Below are 19,584 nucleotides of genomic sequence, written 5' to 3'. Positions count from 1 at the left end.
CAGTTGTGTTTATATAGCACCAGTTATCTTGATTGTTAATTAAAAAATTGTATATACTATAGTATCTCTTTAATTGAAGTGAGTAATATTAATAAAAAATTTGAATCAAAATCAAATAGACAATATTTTTTGCAAAAATCAATTAAATTAGAGAAATTATAGTTTGCTATATATATATATATATATATATATATATATATATGCTATTCATGTTGTGTCTTCATACATATACGCTCTTAACAAATAATTATATACAGACGAATCCAAATACGGAAATGAAAAATTTCACTATAACGAAAAAGATATAATATAATTCGTTTAATATTTGCTATAGTAATTTCTTTTACTATGCAACAAGATGTGATCGCGTCCCCACTTTATTCAATCAATAAGAATTACAACAACGTATCTCGATGTATGTCATCGATCTGCTTAACAGATGTGGTTATTCAAGGATATTCATTCTTTCGTCCTACCACAAGAAAAATATCGTATATATATACGTAGGTAAGGTAAGTATCACTTATTAAAGAATAAGTCTCGAGTGTGAATTAAACTGAAATTGTTACGAAGAGATTAGTTTAAAAATAATATCTTTAAAAAGATGAGTAAGTTTTATTATCTATCAAACTTATTTTCAGACGGACACGTGACATACATCGGTACCGGTGGATTATCGTAATAACCATATAACGGTTGAGATACCTGTGGGGGTGGTGCAAATGGATGCATAACATGAACTGGTTGAACATAGGGCATCATTTGCACCGGTGTGGTAGGTACCGAAGAACCATGTACACCGTTACCACGACCTAACGTTGATCCGTTATAAGATCCCACGTAAACATCGTGATTGATCTTACCAGAGTAAGCACTCGCAGGTCTTATCATTGAAGCTTCGTGAATGCTAGATGCCACTGCCGTCATTCTAGCTTCGTTCATTTGAGTGCTCCACTTGAGCCGACAGATACATATTACTATGACGATAATGGCTATGAAAGCGACGACACCACCAACTATCCCAATTATTAAAGTGTCATCTGTACTTGACACATTTCCAACGGAAACACTGCTAGTATGATCTCCATTATAATTCTTATTTCTATTATTCTGAGTCGTCGGTTGTACAGTCCATATAATCTCAGGTTCAGCTGTTGTTGATCTCGAGGAAGGTGTCATTTCTGTTGTTTGATATCTGCTAAGAGTCGTTCGATCACAAGTAAGATATTCCTCGGTAAGATTGTTCAATAACATTCCTGATACATAATCAGGAGTTGCACAAATAACATTAGGTGCTCTATTGCCTAATCCTTTTAACCATCTCCAAAGATGTTTCGTTTCGCAGTTACAATTGATAGGATTACTATCCAAACCGGTGAGTTTTACGGAACCACTTCTTTCATCGAGAGCAGCTAACAATTGTACGGGCAGAGTAGTGAATTTATTCCCAGTTATATCCAATGAAACTACTGTAGAACGTGGTACTGGGAAGAAAAGAGCTGCTGGTATCGTGTCAACGGATGTATTCTTCAGGCCAAGGGACAATGAAGGTACACGTACACCCACCAACGAACTCGAAAGTACGGTGCGTAATCTCTCTCCTCGTAAAGTTAATAATCGCAAACGAGGATGCGTTCTTATAGAAAGTTGCTCGTTTCCCACAGATGAATCTTTGATTTCAATATCTAAAGTTTCTAAATTTGGCATCCCTTTCAATATTCCTTGCACGTCGAAATAACCTAGTTTAGGATAATTATAGGCATATAACGAACGTAATTTTCCCAAGTGCTTGAATGCGTTCTTTTCTATTCTAGTACAATTAGGAAGATCAGCGATCTTAAGTGAACGTAACGTGGACAATCCATCGAAACTACTCTCATTGATAGCTTTCACGTCGTTGTTAGATATATCCAAGCTTTGAAGAGTCGGAAGGATTTTAAATGTATTCACCAAATTCGAGAAATCTGTCAATTTGTTTCTGGATAAATCAAGACTTTCCAACATGGTAGTACGTTCAAGAATAGCTGGTTTGATGTCTATTATATCGTTTCCAGATAGATTTAGATGTTTTAAAAATGGTGTCTCAAGTCTGGTCAAAATTTTTATACCAGTTTGGGCTAAATTCAAAGATCTTAATATCTTTGCTTCGCCTAATATACCACGTATAGCATTTTCGCTAAGTGGATTCTCTGAAAGATCAAGGTCTTTTACATTGTTGACTATATCTTGTGTAAAGACTTCTGTCATCTTATTTCTTGCTATCTTTAAACTGAACAACGATGCCGATTGTCTCTGTAAAGTTCTTATCGGTATTTCATTGAAGTAGTTTCCTGATAAATCGATGCTCTCCACTGAACGAATTCTGGATTGATCGAATATAGTTTCTGGTAACGAAGCTAATTTGTTATTCTGAAGATCAAGATGTTCAAGACGTAACAAACCTTCCATCGTACGTTCGCTTAACGTTTCCAAGACATTGTTAGATAGATCCAATATTTGAAGTTGCGTAGAATTATGAAAAGCCAGTTCTTCGACAGATTCTATCTTGTTTCCTGAAAGATTCAATGTATATAATCGACCGATCTGTGAGAAAGAAAATTCATCGACGTTCCTTAATTCATTCCTCGACAAATCCAAACGTTCTAAAAATTGCAGAGATTTGATAAAATCGCTAGGGAAATGGACGAAGTCGTTATAGGATAGATCGAGACTTCTCAATCTAGGATGAATCACAAAAGCAGTCGGTGATAATTGACTCAGACGATTATTCGATAAATCCAATATTTGTAAGCCTGTTCCAGTATTGAAATATTCTCCGATGAAAGACGTCAATCTGTTACCACGCAGATTAAGCTCGTAAAGATTGATCAGGCCGACGAAAGCTCCATTGTCGATACGTTCGATAAAATTATTGGATAAATCGATCACGGATAAATTGTAATGATGTTGAAAAGTACCCTCGTCTATCTCTTGCAAATGATTTCCAGACAGATAAATCTTTTCTAAAGATTCCAGATTTAACATTAAAACTGTTGGTAAAATCTTCAAGCCTGTATACGATATATCAAGTATAGTTAACGACGATGGAAATATTGGTGGAAATCCTCCATAAAGAGCATTACTGCTGAGATTAAGATATTGTAATCTCGGTAGATGTTTGAATGTTTCGGGAGAGATTCTTTTCAATTGATTACCAGCCAAGTTTAAAGATAATAAATTTCTTAATAGAAGTTCAGTTATACTGGTCAAACGATTGAAGGAAACATCTAAGTTCAATAACGTATCTTCCAAACCAGCGAACGTATTTTGCGAAATACTAGAGAGCATGTTGCCAGAAAGTTCTATGCTAATGAGATTTTCGAAATTGTAGAACAATCGACCTGGGATTTCTCGCACCAAGTTACGCGTTAATCCTAAGGTAACGAGACTAGATGACGTAGATCGAATTAATTCCGTAGATAGTGCCGCTACACGATTGAATTCGACGTGAAGATGAGCCAATGCTGGTAGCCGTGTTAGTGCTGTAGCTGGTACTAATAGAATATTGTTATCCTGAAGCGACAACCATTTTAATTTTACTAAACCTTCGAAGGATGATTCCTCTATCTGAAAATAAAGAGAAAAAAATAAATAAATAAAAATATTTATTTAAAAATAAATATTTCTTATTTACCGTACGTAAAGCATTCAAGCTTAAATCGAGTCTGGTGAGGGAGGAAAGACTGGAGAACGTATTTATTCCAAGTCGACCAATATTATTTCGACTGAGATCGAGTACTTGTAATTCGGTCAGGCCTAACAAATGGACACGTTCAATTTCCTAAATAATATTTCAAATTAATCATACATAAATACGTGAAATTTGTTAAATTTAATATTTGATTGAACTCACTGTAATTAAGTTATTTGAAATATTCAAAAACTTTAGATCCGTCAAATGTCTCAAAGCGTAAGTAGGAAATTCTTGTAAGTAGTTTACAGAAAGATCCAATTGTAATAAATTGTACGCTCCTAAAACAATCGATTATTAATATTAATATTATCTTTTATTATTTTGTTTCGTCTAATTATAACTAAAAATTACTAAACTTGATCATTTTTATATAAGAGGAACTATGAGACCGATGTTTCATGAGAGACAATTGTCTTGTGAGAACTTAAAAATGAAGTTCATTGTTCTTTAGAGGTCGACTACTTCTTCCGTGTAACTAAATATCGTACTTTCGTAAAAATAATAAACTAGTGCGAAGACGCGCGTTAAATTCCCACCTATTAATGATGTAGATGAGTTTGATGTAGCAGCAAGTTTGAAGATTATAATTTCGTTTTTCGCGAAAAAGTCATCTAATTAATCATAGTACATTATAATAATCCTATAATTTTTATGTGCATCCTAATTACGAAAAAGTGTGTTACACGAAAGAATAGAAAATCATGCGTATTATAATAATTTTCTAGAGAAAAATATGATGAATGTAGAATAACAATAAATTTTAATATAATGATCACGTAAGTTATAATTTAAGCAACGGAGATAAAAACAGTACAGTTTTATGAGAACTTTTCGAAGAGATCTTCCGAGTCATAAAAGTATCATGTTATTTGTTTTAAATGTACAGTAGAAGATATTTAATTTGATAGAAAGTAACTTGACTATACCTTTAAATACATCGCTATTAAATCGTGTGAGATCGTTGCGAGATATATTTAAGAAAAGCAAGTGTTCTAATCCAGAAAGTGAACCATCCTCCATATGTGATAATCCATTATTACTGAGATCCAAACGTAACAAAGATTCGCCCAATGTCAAAAAGGCTCCTCTTGAAAGAGAACCTATAAATCAATTTAATTCATTATGATAAACTATCTCTATCTGATTTTTTTATTTATGAATTTTTTCTAATCTTCAATTTAGACTTTTAGTAATTTTCTACTTATAGATCTTTCTATACTTTCCTATCTGTATATTTTTTCTAATTTTCTATTTTTAATCTAATTTCTTATTTATTCTAATTTTCCATTCATAGATCTTTACTATTTCTTTTTGTTTTTCACAATTTCAATTTGTTTAAAATCAGATTCGCAGCAAATGATAGACATTGCTACTTGATAGAATACTAATGTTATATGAATATGGTGCATGATGTACGCAGCTTGTAATACTGAATACGTGGAGAAAGTTAGGCGCGAAAATTCTGAACATCTGGTATGAATGCATCCTCCGTGGTGAGTGAACCGTTAAGCAGCGATTGATATATCAAAGTCGTCGAATTGTATGATGGAATTGTTATTTTTGAAGACTTGAATATTCTCAAGAGATAAGATAATCAATGCAAAAAAATTTCTTCAATTTTTATAGAACACGCGCATAGAAATACGATAGATTTAACAACTACAAATAAATAAAATACACATACCAATATTATTTCCAATAAGCGAAAGTATTTTGATGCCTTTTGGTCCTTTCAACGAAGCAGTAGGCACAATAGTCATATTATTCTCATCTAAATAAAGTTCTTCAAGATTGATACAACCTTTAAAGATTCCTTCCTCGATATTTCGAAGTCCATTTTTTCGAAGATCAAGTCTTCGTAATTCTTCCATACCATGAAATTCATTGCTCGAAAAAATAGGATTCAAATTATCGCCGAGAAGATTATTGGCTAATCTCAATACACGTAATTGATTTTGAGATTGCAATTGGCGATCCATTAATTTGTAAATGGAATTATCGGAGAGATCCAACTCTCTCAAGGTCAAACCAGATCCAACGAGTTCTTCTGGTAAACTTTGATAGCCACAGTGTCTTTGACTGATCGAAATAATCGGTTGTCCCTTGAGACTGTCCAAAGCGTCACGAGTAAAAATAACACGATCGCAATCCATTTCGATAGATCTTGGATAATTGAGAGATACCATACACTTGCATGGTACATGCAAATCTCGCTTTAATTCGACGCATGGTCGCCATGCTGCCTCGTTTTGATAAATACTGACGATAATTAACAAACCCAATAACAAATACGAACTGAAAAACAAAAAGAAAAATTAATTCATCGCATTATTATCTAAAAACGAATGATTTCATCGAAAGTAGGGTAAAACATCTTGAAAATAGATAATAATCATAAGGAAGAGAACTATTAACGTTCCTTTGCATACTACTGTATTCACGTTCCACTTTCAAATTTCAAACGGTGATAGTTATCAAGAAGAAATTTATGAGTTATAAAACCACATCGTTCGATTTTTATTTGGAAAAAGTAATATAGAAAGAAAGAGTCATTTGAAAAATATACTCTTTCATTTTAAATACGTCGTTAGTTTATTTATATCGAATGTAAATATCTTTTTTTCTTATAAAAAAATAACAACTTCACGAAGAATGTGTAAAAATTTCTATCGACCATCGTGAGATCTATCACTTTAAATGGAACATCAAAAAATATCTCTCTTCTCTTCATTCATATATTCTATTATCTTCTTCACACGATCTTAGTACAATAACTTTAATCACACTGGCAGCGATGATGATATTTAATTCTTTCGTAGTATCTTATACTTCAATTTCAACGCTTAGTCATCTTACTAACAGTAAGTCGGAAATGACTTTCGCTTCCCAAGCGTTCAAATTTCTGACGATAATTATATCTCAATGAGTATGTGAATGTGTATGAGAGAGAGAGAGAGAGAGAGAGAGAGAGAGAGAGAGAGAGAGAGAGAGAGAGAGAGAGAGAGAGAGAGAGAGAGAGAGAGAGAGAGAGAGAAGCAGACTTTGGAGAAACTGCAAGTGGTGAAACTATGCGCTCGATTCATTAATTTTAATTTTATGAATGAACTCGATTCAATCGTAATGTGAATTAAGATTCACGTTGTTTTATCTTATCTTTCACTATAATTAATGATAATAATCATAGATATTGCTAATACTCGTCACGATTTCTTTCTCGTCAAAGAAAAGACTATTATATGTATAACCTGAATTCTTTAACAAGTATTGGCAGTTAGGTTCGAACGAATCGTTCATTTCGAATGTAAAGTCGAATTTGGTCGACTCGAATAACGGTAGGTGTAAGAAGATCGTCATGACTTTGCAGACTGTCGCATTTACTCTCTCTCTCTCTCTCTCTCTCTCTCTCTCTCTCTCACACACTCTCTCTCTCTCACACACTCTCTCTCTCTCTCTCTCTCTCTCTCTCTCTCCCTTCCTTCTCTCTCTTTTTCTACTTTGTCCTCGATTAAAAATTTCCATCATGAAATTACTATGAAATACGCATTATATACAAAACTTCGATAGCCTAAAATACGTTTAATTCGATCTATATAATTGTGTACTATTTATGTTTCATAATCATAGAAAAAATTCCTACCATATTCTTTCGTGCGCATATATTAAATTATTTATATCGAAGAAATCAGTTTTATATTTCATGCTATCTATTCTACTTTACTTTATTATAGTTATGTTATTACCTGAGTTGGTTATTCTAATGATTATTATTATGCCGCGTAACACGTTTGAATGAGGTTGCAAACTCTTACTGTCATTAGAAGTTCACTAATGTAAAAGTGATTACGATATCCTTCGCTATCGTAATTCGATAGAACTTTCTATTTACGCGAGTAATTAATCGTCTATGTTTAAGACGACGTAACGTGTGTGATTTATTATTTATACCTTATTTTCAAATAGAATGAGATATACACACACACAAGATAACCTTAATCTGTGTGTTCGTAATTTTTCAAAAGTTCCTACTATTCTTATCCAATCAAGATGAAATTTCGTATAATTGTTCCTTATAATTCTTATAATCCAACGGAAGATTTAAGCTACTTAGCTTGCGGAAAAAATTAATTACAAGACCTTAAATGAATAAAAATGAGACAGAGAGAGAGAAGGTCGGTGTACGACTGACGTGAAGTACGGAACGAGAGAGAGAGAAGAAATATTGAAGTTCGTTACTAGAAATGAATTAATCGAATGATTTATAATTTGTGATATACGAAACACAGAAAACAGAATACAATCTGTATCTCACGTTGTTTGTTCTATATTACGTGCTTTCTATAAATTCAAAGGTTTAAGTTTAAAATCGGGACCACGGAAAAAATTGTATTTTGTTAGAATTTTCTAGCAGTTCTCGATTTTCCGATGTGCAAATAATAGGTTATCTTAAGTACGTTTTAGTATTTTCCTAAACAATCGATGATTGATAACCTACCTAGCGGAAAGAATGTTTATTTTACATTTGGAATCGTAGAATATATCGTATAATACATATACATATACAGTCTTAATGCGAATGCTTGATATATTATTTCGAAGAAAATAATCAAAAATAAAATAAATAAAAACAAAAATGTTTGTTTGACTTTAGTTGTCCGTTATGTTTAACAGAGGAATATACTAGTATATATATCTCTATATATATAGCTTTAAGAAATACCGTACATCGTATTGGATGACTTTCAAATCAAACAAATTAAACAAATACTTCTTCCGAATACTAAGCACCACTTTTGCCCAGTAGCTAGGTAACAGCTCCACGACTGCAACCCAAGACTGCTTTCTACTGTCTAATTAGTAATACTAGAGCGCACCCACTTTTACATTGCATGCAATCACTAATTTCATATTACTATATTCTCACGTTCGATATCAAAGCTTGCGCTTCTGAAATTCTATAAATACGATCAATTTAAAATATTCTACTTGCAAGTATTTTGTTTGTATTTTATTTTGTATCTTTCCATTTTTTTAAATTAATTAGTTATAACTTTATATAACTTTCAAGTTATTAACACACACACAGACACACACGACGCACGCACATCTGTATTTTTCAAGCTTGTATTACCGACTTGCTATTAATTTTTTTTTCTTTTTATTTAATTTTATATCTTTCTCTTCTTAAATATTAACTCTCTCTACACACCTTTCTCGTAACTTTCAAGTTATACGCTTATATATATATATCTGTATCTTTCAAGCTTGTAATTTCCGGCTTATAATGGATTTTGTTTCTATTTAATTTTGTATCTTTCTATTTTTTGAAATTAATTCTCCACAACCTCATTTATAACTTCGAATTCACACACTGATACATATCTGTATTTTTGGACATTTCATTCTATTTTATCGTTACAAATTTAATTATCGTTTCATATTCAAGATTTTTCATATTTTTTACGTAAAAAATTATACTTATTGTTATTATAACAATTATAATATACTATAATTTTTGTATTATATAGTATAATTTTGTGAACACAAAAATAGGTTATAGAGAGAGAAAATGAACGATATCTTTCTTTATTACACAGTTAAAAAATAAATCGTAAAGTGAAGATACGACGTATTATTCCTTTCGTACTTTCCATACGTTTGAATTCTTGTACGGTTAAATCGTAAAATAGGAATGATAAGTCAAGGAAAAACAGGTTTTATAGACAAAAGTATTCGCAGGAAGGAGCAACCTCGAAGATTTTTGCGATTACTCCTGCGAACTGGATAGACCAGTGCGGCACGATCTAACACCGCAGTTATCCTTTCGAGAACTTATCATTTCTTTTTCTTTTAAATATATCCGCAAATCCACAAAGAAAAAAAAACGAAAAGAAAACAAAACAAAAATGACAATATCCGTGAAAAGGAACTTTCCAGCTTGTTAAAAGTTTTAACGAATCTTGGAAACGTATGTACACACGTACGTCATTTCGAAAATAACTATGTTTTTGTAATCTGTAAAATCTTCAAGTACCATGAGCGTGAGAGCCGATTATGTTCCGGATGAAGGTTAAAATCGTATTATGCGTGAGAACTTGCTTCATAAACAGTACTATCCCTAAATACACGTGAGTCATGGGAAAGTCATTTTAATAATTACATTCACTATTAACACGACGAAAGACCATGACTTATCTCGTTCACTTTTTTCTTATACGATTAAAATTACCTTCAGAATTAACGTGAAGAAACAAAGAAAAAAAAACAACAACAACAACAAAATTCACACGAAAACACAAATGTTTATATTTTCATTTGTAAATAAATCGAATGATGAAAAATAAAGAAAAAGTATGAAATAATACATGATATTAAGCGTTTAGTAGAACTCGTTAAACCCAACTTAATCGTGTACAAAATTATCTACATTTCGTTCTTATAATACATAATGATACTTACACCATGATGTTGGTGTTGGCACTTCCACGTGCCAACTACAATGTAGAATGGTATTGATACAAACTGCACAGTTTTACAAAGATGAATCGTACGATTAACTCGTGTTACTTCTCGAAGCCACTATCACCTTCGAATCAACATCAGATTCATGGAGGATTCACAAACGGATCATCTTGCGATCATCTTCATGGTCATCGTGTTTCATCGATGTCACTTCCTCGTTCCTTTCTTTCCTTTTTCTTTCTTTCTTTCTCTTGTCCTTGTTCTCAATAAACGATAGTTTTTCTCATTTCTGATTATTTACAATCACCTTTACCAAGCATTACTTGATAGTTCCTTCGAAGCGCGAAAACACGAAATATAAGAAGTCGCGGTAAGATCTCTGAGAAGACTCGGAAAGATCGCCGCAGGAGAGAGAGGAGATACCGATGAACGTATACACCGATGCCCTTCCCAGAGGTTCGCGGACTTGGACATAACGGGGATCCCGAGTTAACTCGTGAGGCAACTTCGGGACCATCACCGTACGATACCACCACCAGGTTACCGGCTCGCATATCAAGAAAGATCGAGAGAGAAAGAGAGAAAGAGAGTAGGAGAAAGAGAGAGAGAGAGAGAGAGAGAGAGAGAGAGAGAGAGAGAGAGAGAGAGAGAGAGAGAGTGAGTGAGAAAAGGAGGGAGAAAGAAAAAGAGAGAGAGAGAGAACGCATGGAAGGTCGTGGAAAGGAGAGGGAAAAAGAGGAATGGAAAAAGTACGCAAAAGAGCGATAGAGAAATGCGTTTCTGTCGGCTAAGAAAAGAGCGCGAGGTAAGATCATGGATGTAGGAACAAGTCGCGGGTTTCTCGAGCAGCCTTTCACTGACTGTTCTCTCCTTCGGTACACCTATACGAGTAACCGGTCGTCCAAGGTATGCCGTTGGCTATCTTGCTAGGTATGCTGCTGCTAGTTCAATATCGAATCGAGAAAAATATCCCCTTGAGTCAATCACTTGAACTCTTTGTGAATGAACGTTTCTCCTGATCTTTCTATTTTGTAATTGACTATACATTCTTTCGTATTTACATACTATTAAAGAAAATTTTAATTCACAATGAAATATATCGTAGTTACGTAGTTACGATCAGTATTCGTTTGATACACATTGAATACATCGAATATGAATGACCTCTAAGGTATTTTCATTGCTATTGATATGCATGAAATCGTGGTGAAACGCTAATTGGAATCTTAAGAATGTACAGAACGATATAGACTTTAAGATTTTGTATTTATTTGTTATACACGTATTAGATCGATCCGATGTTTTTATTATAAATATAATACGTTCATCAATAATTGTAAGAATGATATTATAATTAAATGAAAAATATTATAATTAATCAAGATAAAATATGTTTGATTTTCTTATTAAAACTTTTTTATAATCCTCTTTAAATTGAATTAGATATTTATGTAAATCGTGTCTTAACCTATCGGACGTCGTAATATATTTTGAATTTATCCAATCATATTGGCGGATGGCTTCTCCATTTCAAATATGAATTACTGAAACTATTGACAGATGGCACTGTTTCTCGAGATATAAAATCATCCAATGAATGTAGAGATAGATTGAAGTTCACGAAAGCGACTGTTCTGATTGGTAGATAATATATTCGTGTTGATATTAATATCAATAAATTCTGAGATTATACGTGACCTGTCAAACAGCAAATAAGCGTAATTTAACCTCAATGTATAATTACTGTAACGACTAGAATTGTATATAAATATATTTTTGCGTATATTTTTAAAGTAAAACATTTAGAAAAATGTCTGCGATGATAACTGCGGATTGGTTTCCTTTAGGACGTGACATATACTTTCGGTAATTTAATAATATATCCAATACTATCTATAATACTATCTTAATAATATATCCAATAATATCTTCTAAAAATAATATAACAATTTCATGCAACGAAAAAAAATATAATTTAATTATTCATTTTAGAAAATTTGAACTATATCCACTTACTTTTCAAAACGAAATCAGTAATACTAATTTAATAGCAGCAGCTCCGTATGGAGGTTCTATAGCGATTACCAGACATCCTAAAAAATTAGTTAAGGTTCAAGGAACCAATAAACCTGTGATATTAATTTATACTTCTGCAGGAAAATTAACAGCCAAATTTCAGGTAAAATAAAATAGTGTATCATTAATTAACACATGTAAAGATATTGTGTTTTATTTCAAATTATATGATTACTTTTTATAAGATCTTTTATTATAATTTTTAAGTGGAATAGTGGACGATTAGTTCTTTTGGGTTGGTCTCAACAAGAAGAATTACTCTGTGTTCAAGATGATGGCATGGTTCTTATTTATGATATGTTTGGGACATATCAACATACTTTTGGCATGGGAAATGTATGTTACACAAATTAATAATAATATTGATCATTATTGTTGGTAAGGTTATTTTGATATTTGTTTATCTATTTTCTTTAAGGAAGCAAAAGATACCAAGGTTATAGAAGCTAAATTTTTTACCACTCCTGTTGGTACAGGAGTTGCTGTCTTAACATCCGCATATCGAATTTTTTTGGTAACTAATACATCAGAACCAAAAATTAGACGTATCTCTAATTTACCGAGTAAGTTAAATTCTTTCTAATATATAGAATAGAACTTGTATATTTATTTTTTGTGTATAAACTTATAGGAATTGGTGGCTCAATTGATTGTTGGCATGTAGTGCATTATGACAGAGAAACTCAGATCATTTTCTCAAATGCGGAAGGTATATTTTTTATGCATCAACCTTATACAAATACTACATCAATACCATTTGTAAGTTTTGTTTGATTTTAAAGAAATATACTAAGAAAATTATTGTTGCTTTGTTGTAATATAATATATTATTTTTTAGAGTAATCTGTTTAATAATAAGATAAATAATGTATATGCAATAGCTGTGTCTCCAAATAATCGTCATATTGCTCTTTATGCAAACACCGGTCATTTATATATTGGTTCATTTGATTTTAAAGAAAAATACTGTGAATGTGCTACCCACATGACTGAACCATTATCTTGCATAGCATGGTATATATAGTACATATTTTTATTATAATGAAAAATTATATAATGTATTTAATATAATTAAAATATTAAAATACTAAAGTATTAAATACGAATAATATTAACTTACAGTAATATTATAGGTGTGGAACAGAAGCTGTCATATGTAGTTGGAATAGTACAGTGATGGTTGTAGGAAGATCAGCTGAAACTATAGTTTATACTTATGATGGACCAGTATATCTTATTCCAGAAATTGATGGAGTACGTGTTTTATCGAACTCCTCTCATGAAATGATACAAAAAGTTCCAAATGTTGTACTGAAAATATTTAGAATAAATTCGACAGATCCTGCATCATATTTGTTAGAGGCATCTAAACAATTTCAAAAGAAAAGTCATAAAGCTGATAGTTATATTGATTTAGTTAAAGATAAATTAGACGCGGCTATAATAGCTTGCATTGATGGAGCAAGTCATGAATTTGATTTTCAAACGCAAAAATTATTAATAAGGGTAAGACTCATGTAATTATATTACTAATATCTTTTTAATTAATTTTATATAATTAAGAAATATATTTTAGGCAGCTAAATTTGGTAAAGGATTTAGTAAAACAATGAATCCAGATAATTATGTTAGTATGTGCAGAACATTGAGAGTACTTAATGCAGTAAGACATCCATCAATTGGAATTCCATTGACATGTATACAGTATCCTCTAATAATTTTTGTTTTGACTATCAAAAATTAATCAGTTGAAATCTATTTTTTATTTTTCTTAACTATAACAGACTTAATATTTTAACAAGCCAAGTTTTATTGGATCGATTAGTAGCAAGAAGGCATTATTATTTAAGCATACAAATAGCACGCCATCTTCAACTTCCTGAAATAGATGGAGAAAGTAGAATTTTAGCACACTGGGCTTGTTATAAGGTACATTTATATATATGTTCTTATATAATTTGTGTACAAATATTTTTCTTTAACCACAATAGTATATATTTTATATTATATAATAAGAAATGTGAATGAAATCATTGTATTATTATATAATAAAACTTTTTGCTATACTTGTAGGTCAAACAAACTCGATTAGACAAAGAACAAATAGCAGAAGAAATAGCTGATAAATTAGGATATGCTCCTGGTGTATCATATAGTGAAATTGCAAAAAGGGCAGCAGATTGTGGTAGAAAGCAATTAGCTATTAAAGTAAATTAATTTTGTTTTATGAAAATTTTATGTTTTTTCAATCAAATAACTACGAACTTATTCAATATTTCACAGTTGATAGATTATGAACCACGTGCTCAATTACAAGTACCTTTGTTACTTACACTTGGTGAAGAACGGGCTGCATTACACAAAGCTGTAGAAAGTGGTAATACTGATCTTGTTTACACTGTTATACTTCATCTTCGAGAAAATATGACACTTGGAGATTTTCAAGTAAATAAAAAATGAATATTCTTAATATTGTAATAGTACATAAGATAATATTACATAATATTTGATAAAATATAGATTACCTTTATTATATGTTATAGATGTCTATAATGCATTGTCCTTTAGCAATGGCATTATACATAAAATACTGCCAAAATCATAATCGAGAAACATTACGAGATATTTATAATCAGTATGATGATTTTCATTCACAAGCAATATGGTTTATTACAGAAAGTTATCAACAAAAGGTTCGTATGAAATATATTTTTTCATACTATGATGATATTAAATAATTTCATTTATTTACTATATAGAGTGCGCGGGATACGTTGCTTCAATCAGCACAAGAAAATTTTAAATTAGCCCGTAATGATACAAATGCTGCTTTGACAGAAGAACAAATTAAACTATTACGTTATCAAAGATCTTTAGAAGAAACATTACACAAAACAATGGTAGGAAAATCTCTTCATGACACAGTCAAAATATTATTACTACAAAATGAATTGAAGCTTGCAGATAAATTAAGATCAGAATATCGAATACCTGAACGCAGGTAGAGTGTATATTTGCATTCTAAAATATATGAAAAAATCAAAACATTTTCATTAAAAAAGAAATGAGAAATAATTAAATTTAAAACTAAATTTATATAAATTAATAGTAAAGTCATATAAATTATTCATTGAATTTACAGATATTGGTGGTTACGAATTCAGTGTCTTGCAGAAAAAGGTCTTTGGAATGAATTGGAAAAACTGTCAAAAAGTAAAAAATCTCCAATTGGTTACGAGGTAGTAAAAATATTAACTATAAATTTGCTTAACATTCTAACAATTTTATATATAACTTAATAAATTTTTCCTCAGCCATTTATTGATCAGTGCTTAAAATATAATCAAGATCAGGAAGGAAAAAAATATTTGCCAAGAGTACAAGACGAATTAAAAGTAAAATATCTTGTTAAGTTGAAGTAAGTATGCTTTAATAGACATTTTATATTTTTATCACTTTTATTCACGTATTACGTAAAAATAGTATGTAAGAAATTAGCTATAACATAACAATATGGTAAAATAGATTTGTTTTGAATAATTCTATAAAAGTTAAATATATTATAATCTATACAGAATGTTGAATGAAGCAACCCAAACAGCAGCAGAGCAAAAAGATGTTTCTGCTCTAACGTTTGTATTAGCACAATGTGGACCATCAGAAAAGCAATTAATAGATAAAATCAATATGCTTATTACAAGTATAAAAAATTAAGGAGTATTATCTGTGTGAAAACGATGTAATATACTTTATTATATATAAAAATTTATCTGACTGAAACCATATTACCTATAATTTATATATATATACTTAAATATAATTGTAAATACTTTAAACAACAATTTATTATATTATATTTAATTTTTCATTAAATTAATTTATAATTTATACAAAAAAGTGCTATAATTGGATACTGTATCCAATTATGTTTTTCCTTAGTTGTACAATATGCAACTGATATTTACTAATAATATTCTTATTAACAATAGTAATGCAGTAAAAAAATAGTAATGTTTATTTAAAAAATCATGTTATAAAAATATTCCTATACCTTGAGCAATAGGACACATTATCTAATCTTTGAAAAATTCTTATGTTTTAGGATTATGTCAGTAACTATAAATTTTTCAATTTCTTCGCCTTTTTCCATTTGTTCGTTCGTTAATGATAAGACATAATCATTTTCTTTACTGACGATAATTACTTGTTGCTTTCGAGTTTGTAACATATTAGCAATTACAAGCTGTAACAAACATATATATTGAGACAAAAATATTTGTAAATATACAGATATAAATAAACATTATCTAGAGATTAAGAAATATTTACATTGTGTTTGTACTTGTTCAAAGCAGTCCTTGCTTTTGAAACTAAAACATTTTGATCTGTTTCTAACTTAAACGAAATTACAAAGGCTTGTGGTACCCATAGATTAACTAAAGGTTCCAACATTTTTGGTACTAATTGAAGTGATATTGTTGGTGGGCCATTAGAAGATATTTTATGTACTGACTGAAATCAATTTAATGTCATAATAAATAGAAAAAATGATTATTTGATTTTATTTAAAAATAAAAAATATTTCATACATACCATTTCATCAAATGGTACATAAAAATCAGAGACAGCAGCAGCTAAGTATAAAAGAGCTTTATCTTTTAAACAAGCTAATGCTTGACAAGCAGTCCTAAGTAGCCAAAGATACTCGGTTAAAGTATTGAAACTAATTTGTATTAATTTATTCTGTTGCAGTGTTTCTTTATATTTTCGTAATACCATTGCAACTTTGTCTGTATGTTCAGGTGCAACTGTAAATAACATAAATTGTAAGACAATTATTATAACAAAAATTAATACAATTTATATCAAATTATAAAAAATTTATTTCTAATGTTACATTTCCATTATGAAAATTAAAAAAATGGGTATGTAATGTAAATGAATAATAAGTCATAAAATAAAATATTATACCTGTGACAATGCATTTATCTGCATTTTCTGTTATGTTGAGCATATCTAAAATCTTATGTCCTATAAAATGTCTTGTAAATGGTTCTAACGATTTGAGTCTGTAATAAAATATTGATATATCTTAATGCAACATTATTAGAAGAATATATATTTTTTATAATTTCTAATTTTCTGACCTATACATAAATATTACAGCATAACCATTTTCCAAAAAGTATTCAGCTGATGCTGATCCTCTGGATCCAGCACTAAAATTATCAACAAATCTAACAGTGTTATGTTCTAATGGAATCATTGTTCCGCCACTCTACAATATCAATTATTAAGATTATATTAAGAACACATATTACTCTGCAATATATAAGTAAATTTATACTTTTAATGAACATACCGTTATTAATACTACTTTATTGTTTTCTTTTAAATGTCTGTCAGAAAAGCTTTTTAAAAGACTTTCGGTTTGTGTTAGATCTTGTGGTGGTGGATGTTTGGCAAAAAATTCTTCCCATGTCGAAACCATAGTAATTTAATAAATTTTCACTTAAAAATATCTTTATATATATATTAGGCTATAAAAACGAAGAAATTGATGACGTGTACATTCAATCAATCACGTAATAAGAAACTTAACCTTTTTTTCTTAAAATGTCTAAATTTTTTCAGTAGACATACGTATGATGTCATCACTTCATAAACTTGAACTATCAACAACGTGTTAGTGACGAATACTACATTGAACGTGAAAGAGATATGCACCTTTAATTTTATCTAATATTAACTACAGTGTTCAATCGATCACGAAGAACGAAAGTTTGAGCTTTAGATATTTTTATTGGCAATTTTATTTTCGATCACAATTTTATCTATTTCTTATCATACAAAATTTCATAAGATTTATTATTCTTTTAATAATAATTAGATTTATTTTGATATTAAATAAAAAAAAAACGTAATTTTTACGTTAAATACCTATTTATAATTATTATATTTCTAAATATTTTTATTTTATAAGAATAATAATGATTATTAAAAAAATAAATATTTCTATAAATAATACAAGTTTAATTTTATACTCTAATTTGAATAAAAGGTGAAATGGTATAGACATAATACAAAAATACACATGTACTGCATATACATTGTTGAAATAATATACATTATTTGCAATATTCTTTTTATTTAAAAATGCTCAAGCTTTTTAACAATTCATTTCTATCTAATAGATATTACTAAAAAGAAGCTTACTTATAACTACATGCTAAACTAACCATTTATTGAAAGAATTTTATACATTACTCTGAATAGATATCATAATAATAACATTGTCAGCTTTATATATATATATATATTACAATTGAGTTTTATACATAATTGTGACAGCAGAGCATGAAGATTTGTGGAAAGTTCTTTCTATTATTATATTTAAAATGATACTACATAATAAATTACTTAAAATTCAGGAGCTTTGCTGGTATGATCCTTATAATTCACTGAAGAGTAGAACTGAAAATAAATGAACAACAATATAAATACAATTGTTATTTATAATTCGATAGTATAATAGAAATGGAATATAATCAATAAACATCGTTATTCAAATGTTTACATACTTTATATTGTTTATCACGATATTCTTCCCATGGTTCGGGATTGTTCTTCAAAGACCACGTAACATCGGGATTACGAAAAGCTAAACGTAATGTGTAAAATGTAGCACCTCCCATACCTAATGCGAGGGCAACGAATAGTGGTATCAGCTGTAATAAAATATTACGTCATTACTGTTATTATTCATATTAAAAAATCTTTAAATGTTAATACTTGCAGGATAATTTTTTTTTAAAGAAGAAAAGGTAAGACCACCGAGTATAGGGCCTTTTTTCGCATTACTATCCCCCATGGTTTCAGGAGAGAAGTTTCTTCGACTGAAATATCTTAGCTGCAGGAACGATTAAAGATGCCGTATATTAAGAAAATATATAATAGATGTACATGTTTGTATCTAGATTTTCGTTAAAGTCTTACATCATTAAAGGATTGGTTGTGTTCTACTTTATCGACATATTGATCAATAGAATATTCAGAAGGTCAAATTACAATTTCTATCTGTAGAGGGCACTTTCTTCACTATAAATATATTTTTATATTAAACATATATACATTTGTGATTTAATATTGTTTACATATCAATTAAGAAAGAAATAAGCAGTAATATTTATTTATTTTTATTTCTTTAGATAAATTTCGTATTCTTTTGCATAAATAATTATTGGCGGATTTTTATAAATATCACTGACGATATTTAATATTTTTTTGTTGGCTACATTGCTTTAGATTAGAAATTT

General features: G+C 30.0%; 4 protein-coding genes across 6 annotated transcripts; 1 reads left to right on the top strand and 3 right to left on the bottom strand.

Moving 5' to 3' along the window:
• Positions 1 to 195: 195 nt before the first annotated feature.
• On the bottom strand, positions 196 to 10,753 carry LOC127067872 (protein artichoke). 2 transcript variants are annotated; one of them, XM_051003255.1, is made up of 6 exons: positions 10,190 to 10,753; positions 5,418 to 6,028; positions 4,660 to 4,833; positions 3,893 to 4,011; positions 3,674 to 3,820; positions 196 to 3,606 (listed from the first exon to the last, which is right to left on the bottom strand). In XM_051003255.1, exons 1-6 carry the CDS (start codon positions 10,192 to 10,194, stop codon positions 619 to 621), a joined length of 4,044 nt encoding a protein of 1,347 aa, XP_050859212.1. In that variant the 5' UTR covers positions 10,195 to 10,753; the 3' UTR covers positions 196 to 618. The 2 variants fall into 2 exon arrangements, with proteins under 2 accessions (XP_050859212.1, XP_050859213.1); XM_051003256.1 differs by lacking the exon at positions 10,190 to 10,753 and adding an exon at positions 6,518 to 9,052.
• A 1,086-nt stretch (positions 10,754 to 11,839) lies between these two features.
• LOC127067873 (vacuolar protein sorting-associated protein 16 homolog) lies at positions 11,840 to 16,048 on the top strand. Of its 2 annotated transcripts, XM_051003257.1 has the most exons (16): positions 11,844 to 12,058; positions 12,185 to 12,371; positions 12,476 to 12,604; positions 12,687 to 12,831; positions 12,900 to 13,027; positions 13,107 to 13,282; positions 13,402 to 13,774; positions 13,845 to 13,972; positions 14,053 to 14,197; positions 14,342 to 14,476; positions 14,552 to 14,713; positions 14,812 to 14,961; positions 15,028 to 15,269; positions 15,411 to 15,507; positions 15,583 to 15,686; positions 15,844 to 16,048. In XM_051003257.1, the coding sequence occupies exons 1-16, from the start codon at positions 12,003 to 12,005 to the stop codon at positions 15,980 to 15,982; spliced, it is 2,496 nt and encodes an 831-aa protein (XP_050859214.1). In that variant the 5' UTR covers positions 11,844 to 12,002; the 3' UTR covers positions 15,983 to 16,048. The 2 variants fall into 2 exon arrangements, with proteins under 2 accessions (XP_050859215.1, XP_050859214.1); XM_051003258.1 differs by lacking the exon at positions 15,844 to 16,048 and having other exon boundaries at positions 11,840 to 12,058; positions 15,028 to 15,168.
• Positions 16,049 to 16,182: 134 nt separating this feature from the next.
• LOC127067874 (phosphopantothenate--cysteine ligase) lies at positions 16,183 to 18,041 on the bottom strand. The gene is made up of 6 exons (XM_051003259.1): positions 17,631 to 18,041; positions 17,416 to 17,546; positions 17,240 to 17,337; positions 16,862 to 17,076; positions 16,598 to 16,780; positions 16,183 to 16,511 (listed from the first exon to the last, which is right to left on the bottom strand). The coding sequence occupies exons 1-6, from the start codon at positions 17,757 to 17,759 to the stop codon at positions 16,338 to 16,340; spliced, it is 930 nt and encodes a 309-aa protein (XP_050859216.1). The 5' UTR covers positions 17,760 to 18,041; the 3' UTR covers positions 16,183 to 16,337.
• Positions 18,042 to 18,491: 450 nt separating this feature from the next.
• On the bottom strand, positions 18,492 to 19,214 carry LOC127067878 (cytochrome c oxidase subunit NDUFA4). The gene is made up of 3 exons (XM_051003264.1): positions 19,065 to 19,214; positions 18,850 to 18,996; positions 18,492 to 18,742 (listed from the first exon to the last, which is right to left on the bottom strand). Exons 1-3 carry the CDS (start codon positions 19,137 to 19,139, stop codon positions 18,689 to 18,691), a joined length of 276 nt encoding a protein of 91 aa, XP_050859221.1. The 5' UTR covers positions 19,140 to 19,214; the 3' UTR covers positions 18,492 to 18,688.
• Between the last annotated feature and the right edge of the window lie 370 nt (positions 19,215 to 19,584).

This window comes from Vespula vulgaris, chromosome 12, assembly GCF_905475345.1.
Source record: "Vespula vulgaris chromosome 12, iyVesVulg1.1, whole genome shotgun sequence".
Lineage (NCBI taxonomy): Eukaryota > Metazoa > Arthropoda > Insecta > Hymenoptera > Vespidae > Vespula > Vespula vulgaris.
The sequence above is the reverse complement of the archived record's forward strand: the minus strand, read 5'-3'. Positions and strand labels throughout refer to the sequence as shown.